Source organism: Malus sylvestris, chromosome 8, assembly GCF_916048215.2.
Source record: "Malus sylvestris chromosome 8, drMalSylv7.2, whole genome shotgun sequence".
Classification (NCBI taxonomy): Eukaryota; Viridiplantae; Streptophyta; class Magnoliopsida; order Rosales; family Rosaceae; genus Malus; species Malus sylvestris.
In genome coordinates this window covers 22,729,850-22,737,765 of record NC_062267.1, presented here as the reverse complement: position 1 = coordinate 22,737,765, position 7,916 = coordinate 22,729,850, and the positions used below count along the sequence as shown (strand labels likewise).

The window sequence follows — 7,916 nt, the reverse complement described above, 5'->3', positions numbered from 1 at the left end:
GTTACGCTTTATGTTAGTCACATTATATAGAAAAATTGCTTCTTAAGTTTAAGCATCTACAAATAAAAGAAACAAATACCCCTTATGACCCTAGTGAAACTTTGTTTAATAATTCTGGTAGGTCTGTTGCACAGCTTGAGTATGTTAGTGTAATTGGAAGTTTAATGTATGCCATGCATTGTACCAGGCCAGATATCGCATTTGCAGTAAACAAACTTTCTAGATATACTAGTCATCCAGGTACTGCTCGTTGGAAAGCAATAAATAGAATTTTTGGTTATCTTAAAAAAACTATTAACCTGAGTTTAACTTACTCTGAATTTCTAGCAGTACTTGAAGGATATTCAGATGCAAGTTGGATAACAAGTGCTAATGATAATAAGTCTACATCAAGGTTGATTTTTACAATTGCCAGAGGAGCAATTTCTTAGGCTTCGAAGAAGCAAACATGTATAGCACATTCAACTATGGAATCTGAATTTATAGCATTAGCAACAGCAGGTAAAGAAGCGGAATGGATTAGAAATTTGCTATTGGAAATAGAGTTGTAATCATAACCAATGCCATCCATTTCTTTATACTGTGATAGTGAAGTTACTTTGTCTAGAGTATATAATAAGGTATACAATTGAAAGTCTAGACATGTTAGCTTGAGACATGAATATGTCAAGCAATTAATAACTGATGGAGTTATTAATATTATTTATGTTAAATCAAGTAATAACTTGGCGGATCCGTTAACGAAAGCACTTTAAAGAGCTTTGGTAGTTAGTACATCCAGTGGAATGGGGCTAAAACCCTTTATTGAAAATTAGCCACCAATAATGGTAACCCGACTTTATCTAGAACATCACTAGTTTAAAAGTTTAATAGGTAATAACAAGTTATTGATAAGTGATTTTGAAAGCACTGAAAATTAATATATAGCTCATTCCAGGATGATCAGTGCAAGACTGCTACGTTTAGGAGGACGAGTTTTATCTCTTAATGAGTTTATTTGTAATTATGTCTATAGTAGCAGGGACATGGGAAGGAACCTCACCTATATGAACATAAGAAATGGTGCCGCTTCTACCAAGAGTTGGGTTTTCTCTTGTAAATGTTTGTGAAACCAGGATGAAGCACAAGGTCATAATAGTGCTTAATTAGTTCTGAAATTTCTTTAAGGAAATAAGACATAGTCATGTGTGTAGTAATTCTGGTTTTAACATAAGAATAGTTGGTTTAAACTTAGGTCACCCTCGCATTCGTTATAACTTTGAATTACTTACACTAATTAAAGGTTTAATTCGAAAGACACTTTATTGTATGCATGATTATATCAGTATGCTTGTGATAATTATAAAGAGAGAATTGTTGTAATATTATTTTCTATATATGTTCTTAAAATAGGGAAGGATTGTTGAATATTTTAAGAATATAATATAATGTAACATATATATATATATATATGGCTGTTTGACGGGATGGGATTCAACCCAATAATCACACCTTTTGAAATGAAACAGTGCACCTTTTATCTATTGGCGAAAAGACATAATGCATCCCGTACATATGCATTCCTTTACGCCTTTTGTATCAGACATATCCATTAGAAACATTGTTGCAATGTTCAGTTGTATCTCATGGTGAGATGACACACCCAAAACCAAAAGATATGTCTAAAAGGTGCAATTCTCTCTATGTATATTGGTGATATTAGTAGAAAAGGAATTATTCAAATATTTGTTGTATACACAATTTCCTTGCTCTCTCTTCTCTCTCCATCACATTCATACAATTTATTTCTATTTATTTCTAGTGGAATATAATTCGGTTTTGCTAATCGAATATTTCATACTTTGTTGTATCCTGGAAATGATTTGCCAAGAACCCCTTAGCAAACTCATTCGAGTGGGGGCAAATAACACTTTAAGGAAACGATTCAAGTTGTACCTCAAAGTCATCTTTCGGATTATTCTCTATATTTCTACATTTTCTCTAACAATGAGTTGTGCACATGTGTGCTGCCCAAGGGTGTATATGTAGATAAGAGACCTTTAAGGGAATGAACTCTCTTTTTAGCCAAAATGGTCTATAAGATTTGGATAACTCTTCATTTTGATCCCTAATATTTGAAATTAATAGAAGTGGTCCCTGAAATTGTTCACTAGCAATCATTTTGGTCACTAGGTGAAAAATTATGTTAAATAAGGATCAAAATGACAAAACTACCCTCAATTTAATAAGCAATAGGCCAAAATCATTTGACCAAAATTGAAGATATTTTTGTTATTTTATTCTTATTTTATGGAGATTTTTCACGGAATGACCAAAATGATTGATTGTGGATAAACTTAGGGACCAATTCTATCTATTTCAAATCTCATAGACCAAAGTAAGGAGTTATGCAAATCTCAGAGATCATTTTGGCTAAAAAAACCTTTTTTTTAATGGAGAATAGTTGTGGGGCTCACACCACATCAAATTTCAATGATTCAAACCATTCTTTGATCATCCTTACAAAATCTTAAGCCAAATGGAAAATATTTGAGACATCTAATAGAGTTCAAAAAAATTGATGAACAATTTGTTTTATAAGAACCAATGAAACATCATTGTGATAACAAAAATATAATATGTAAATAATTTTGGATTGAATTGAATTTTTGCAGGATAATCTATGAATCGAGACTTACAAAATAGACGATTCGGATCGTTGAAGTGTGATGTAGAGTGTGTTCCACTCCTATTCCATATTTTCTGAAAAATAAAAATAAAGATCCCTTGTCTTAGAGAGGAGTGTCTGTCGATAAGTGGATGGTCGGCTAGTTCACCGCCAAATATGCGGCATGTGGAAGTCATCAGATTTATGGAATTGGGTTTGTATGGTTGGCTAGCTCCTTGGACAGTGTCGACTGTGCTCAAAGGAATAATGGTTTGCAAGGACATAAACAATAATTTTGACAAACAAAAGAAGAGAGGAGAAGGGACATGCATACATTGTATAAGAGGAACATGTTGATGTATACATTATTTCTAGCTTCTCAACCGTGCGAAAATTATTGTATGTTACAGTTATATTACGCATTATCATATATATGGCTAGTAATTAATATTATGTGACATGATAACAATAATGTTACTAATTTAATTGCAGAAATTATGTATTAAAGTCAATCTACACCTTTCATTTACTTTGAATTTTAACATAAAACTCAAACTATATAATGTATAGTTTGTTCAAAAATTGTTTTTTTTTATGAACTAATAAATTCGGTAGTAAAAGTGGGAATTATGTCTAAGTTTGGTAATTTTGGACAATACTTGCCTTTGTATAACTCGTAACCCTTTTAAACAAATCAAATTTTGGCATGCGCAGAGAAACTATCATTTTATGGTTTTAATGAAATATTTGTGTACATAATATCATACTGTAATTTGTATTTTATTTTCATGAAGAAGTTACTGTCCACCTCTTTTGAGTTGTAGATTAATTCTATATGTATTTTGCCACGTGTACCATTAGAATTGATTTTTGTGGTAGACGTTGTGACATACCCCAAGATAACTAAACATGACAAAATAATACCATGCAGATAAGGATTAAAAGAATAACAAAATAATGTAGTTTTATTATTTTTTAATGTGATACAAAAGAATAAAAAAATATTTGAATACCAAAATACAGCTCCCTAATGTTTATACTCCCTTTAGTATTGTACATATACCCTAATATTAATTCATATTTCCTCTAAACCAAAGTAGAACAAGTTGAAGTCGAAGGGTCGTACAAAGCAGGAAGCAAGTACTTCTTCCCATTAGATCCATGAGCATTGTAGCTAGCTCCGGTTGTGGGGTCCACTAGTAGGTCCCCAGCGTAACCAGGGTAGGACCCCTTGCCGTAGACCCCGGGGCAAGCGGAAGCAGCTTCCAAAGGAGCCTCCTTCGGACCCTGGAAGTAGCCATTTCCGAAGGGGTTGGTCACGGTCCCTGCCAAAAGACTAGCGAGGTTGATCACAATGCCGTCCAGGCCCACATCGTTGTTGGGGGCCACGAGAGGTGGGCTCTGGGGTCCATAGATGGGCTGGTGGAACGGCCACGCGCATTGCCCTGGGCATTGGGTCTCTGAGTTTCCAACCCAAATGTAAGTAAACTTGGTTTTTGATCCTTTGATTTGACTACCGCCGTTGGATGAGCCGTGGGTCCCGCACTGGTTCATGCAAAACCCATCAACAAGAACATCAGACGATGTCAAAACGACATTGATCCTGTAGTTTTGGGTGCCCTTTGAGGCCAGCTGTTGGATCTGGCGGGAGGTGAGAGATTTTCCTAGAGAGTAATTTTCATCAAGAATTTGGGTTCCTAGAGAGAGGGAGAGAGATGAAGAGGGTTTTTTCGAGAGGTGGTAGTATTTCTCTATGGACTTCCACCATGTGGCGACGGATGGTTGGTCGGCGGTGGGTTTGGATAGGGAGGAGATAAAATCGGAAACGATTGCACGCTGGGAGGGGGTAAAGCGGCCGTACCAGATCAAGTTGACGGAGAATGTTCCGATGAGAAGAGGGCCGTTGTGGTACTGGAATTGCATTTGGTTTTGGTTGGAAGTTTCAGCAAGGTTCCTAGCTGCTGAGCTGAAATGAAACAAAGAAATAACAAGGGCTAGTTTCAAAATTGCAAAAGCTGCCATGGTTTTTTTTTTTTTTTTCTAAAAAAAGGTGATCAAATTTGGTGTTTTGGATCTTAATGGAGCTGAAGATCTTGTGGAGTGGGATGGAAATGGAGTAAGGAGGGGGAAGTTAATATATACGGCTGAAAAGTTGGGAGGAAAGAAAGTGCATGGAAGGAGGTGAAGATATTGACTGGAAACTTAAAGAAAGAAAGTAAAAGGGGGCAGAGTGAGAGTCCAGCAGGACAACGCGTTGCGTATTTTAAAATTTTGGTTTTGTGGAAAGAAGGGATCTGGATACTTATGATGAAGGACAGTGTTGAGCCAGCTAAGGAATCGAGGACAAATAAAAAGACAGCACAATAATGTAGACGAAGAGACAAAGTTTTGGGCTCACTACTCTCACTGTCAAGGGTGGGGAGAAATTTTTAATTATGATTGGAATATAGGTGGTACACTATATGTTTTTAAGTAAGTGATGATAAATTTTATTTTTGAAATTATTAATTTTTTAACACATATATCTTATTATTTGTATAGTGACATATGATGTACCACCTCGTGTTCCAGTCACACTGAAAAATCCTTCCACGGTTGGGGAGGACAAAAACGCGTCAGTTCTGTTTGCTTTTTATGCGTATACCCTTATTTCAAAGTTCTGGTGGACTTTATGTGGCGGAGGGTGTGACTAAATTATTGGAAGTTTTTGGTCCTGCAACTAAATGCAAAAAGTCGCAACAGCTATTCAAGCTGGTCAAAAATAGATCCAAAACGATGTTAAGTCCCCACCTTTTAAAATTAAAAAAATGGAGGGACAAAGAAACCGAATAAAGGAATATTATATTGGTAATGTTTAGGGAGGAAATATGAATTTAGGAATATTATGGATACATTTTGTATGAAATAAGATTTTTCCTTTTTGTACAGAGATGAATATTCTTCCTACAATAATTTCCATCAAGTGAATGCAAGAACATCTCGATGGGATGGGAAATTTACATCACAAGATATATATGATGTCTGATGAAATGTCTATTTAATATATCTCGACATCATGCGTCGATATAACTCGACAAGACTTATAAGCAAATGTACATATGTTTGCTCAACATTTGTTGACACAGGCCCTTTACCAAGGGGTTCTCATTTTTGGGTAAAAATAGGGATTAGTTGCATGGTCCACTCGACGTCGAACTTCAACGATTTAAATTGTTAGTTTGTAAGCCTCGATTCGTAGCTCATCTTTGCAAAGATCAATTTTCTTGAAAACTATTTGCCTATTTAACTATCACAATGAAATTTCTTTATTTTTTATAAAACAAAATGTTAATCAATTTCTTTAAACTCAATTAAATATCTCAAATATTTTTTATTGGCTAATATTTTGCAAAAATCTATGAGATCAAACTTAAAAAATAAACAATTCAAATTGCTGAAGTGCGATATGGTATGAGCTTTACAACTAGTTCCGAATTTGAAAAAAAAAAAAATTAAAAGCCTCCTTTTGTAGACATACGTAAAAATGATTATACATTCATCCTATTTTCAACATGATAGCTTCCTATTGGACCATTTAAATATAAGGAAAACTAATGAAAATGGCTTGAAAACTTTGAGTTTTAATGATAAGGACAAAATAAATGGTAAAGTGAATAGTACCAGGATTGACTTTTTAGTGTAAAAATATAGTTTTTCCGTTAAAGTGAACGGTACCACGTGCTTTTCGTTAAAATTCCTTTAAATCTAATCTATCATATTAAAAGAGTTGAAAAAGAAAACATGACAGTTGACAGTAAGCTCTCTCTTTTGTCGCACTCAATTCTCATCCCCATTGGCTGTCTTATTTGTCCTAATTCACTTTAGCTGGCTCAATACTGTCATCTCGTAAATCGAGATGCCGTCTTAAAGCCTCCGCACCACCACTCCCTCCCCCACCTAATCTCAACTTTCTTATCAACCTCCTCCTCTCAGTCCTCACATCTATATAAACACCCTCCCCACCCCTCTTATTCCCCACCCCAACATCTCAATCCCTCCCAACTTTTAACATAAAAAACCTCCCAATTCTAAATCTTTTTTTCAGAAGAAAATGGGTTTGAATTCTAGTCAGTGGCTTATGAAGCTGTTTGTTGTGACCACCTTGTTCCAAGTGTCATTTGGTTCCAGCAGGTTGTTCCAAGTCTCATTGGCAACAAGGAAGCTGAGCGAGCTTGTCCAAGATCAAACCCAGCTCCTCAAATACCACAACGGCCCTCTCCTCTCCGGCAAAATTACCATCAACCTCATCTGGTACGGTAACTTCAAGCCCTCCCAGAAAGCCATTGTTTCCGATTTCATCTCCTCTTTGGCCTCCTCCTCCCCTTCCAAAACCCCGCAACCCTCCGTCGCCGCCTGGTGGCAGACCACCGAGAAATACTACCACCTCACCTCCAACAAAAAGTCCTCCAACTCCCTCTCCCTCTCTCTGGGGAGACAGATTCTCGACCAAAGCTACTCCCTCGGCAAATCCCTCACCACCAAACAGATTGTCGCATTGGCCGCAAAGGGCGACCAGAAAAACGCCATCAACGTTGTCCTGACATCCGCCGACGTGGCTGTCGATGGCTTCTGTATGAACCGGTGCGGGACCCACGGATCTGCCTCCGGCTCTTTCAAAACCGGACACACCAAGGGCAGCAAGAACTCCAAGTTCGCTTACATTTGGGTTGGAAACTCGGAAACCCAATGCCCGGGGCAGTGCGCGTGGCCATTCCACCAGCCCATCTATGGGCCCCAGAGCCCACCCCTTGTAGCCCCCAACAACGACGTGGGCCTCGACGGCATGGTCATCAACCTGGCTAGCCTTATGGCCGGGACAGCCACCAACCCATTCGGAAATGGATACTTCCAGGGCCCGGCCGATGCACCACTAGAAGCTTCCTCGGCCTGCCCTGGGATTTACGGGAAAGGAGCTTATCCTGGTTATGCCGGGGACTTGCTGCAGGACCCCACCACGGGCGCCAGCTACAATGCCAATGGTGCTAATGGAAGGAAGTACTTGCTTCCTGCACTATATAATCCTGCAACTTCATCTTGTTCCACTTTGGTTTAGTGGCTAGATTAATTAGTACTAATTAATGTATACGCAGCCCATGTAGGTGTTACATAAATTCATTGATTCATTTGTTCAATTTATTTTTTATTATGAGGGTTATATATTAAAGACAGCAAATTATTTCGATTTGCATTCATATTTTCAATGAGCATTTTTTCAGACTTTTGAGTAAAA

General features: G+C 37.3%; 2 protein-coding genes across 2 annotated transcripts; one reads left to right on the top strand and one right to left on the bottom strand.

The window, feature by feature from the left end:
* Positions 1-3,594: 3,594 nt before the first annotated feature.
* On the bottom strand, positions 3,595-4,784 carry LOC126631546 (protein PHOSPHATE-INDUCED 1-like). The gene has a single exon (XM_050301666.1). The coding sequence runs from the start codon at positions 4,667-4,669 to the stop codon at positions 3,734-3,736; it is 936 nt and encodes a 311-aa protein (XP_050157623.1). The 5' UTR covers positions 4,670-4,784; the 3' UTR covers positions 3,595-3,733.
* A 1,856-nt stretch (positions 4,785-6,640) lies between these two features.
* Positions 6,641-7,916, top strand: LOC126631544 (protein PHOSPHATE-INDUCED 1-like). The gene has a single exon (XM_050301661.1). The coding sequence runs from the start codon at positions 6,738-6,740 to the stop codon at positions 7,737-7,739; it is 1,002 nt and encodes a 333-aa protein (XP_050157618.1). The 5' UTR covers positions 6,641-6,737; the 3' UTR covers positions 7,740-7,916.

Bases quoted from the DNA above. Each gene is read 5' to 3' on its own strand.
- LOC126631546 (XM_050301666.1), bottom strand. From the start codon at position 4,669: ATGGCAGCTTTTGCAATTTTGAAACTAGCCCTTGTTATTTCTTTGTTT.
- LOC126631544 (XM_050301661.1), top strand. From the start codon at position 6,738: ATGGGTTTGAATTCTAGTCAGTGGCTTATGAAGCTGTTTGTTGTGACC.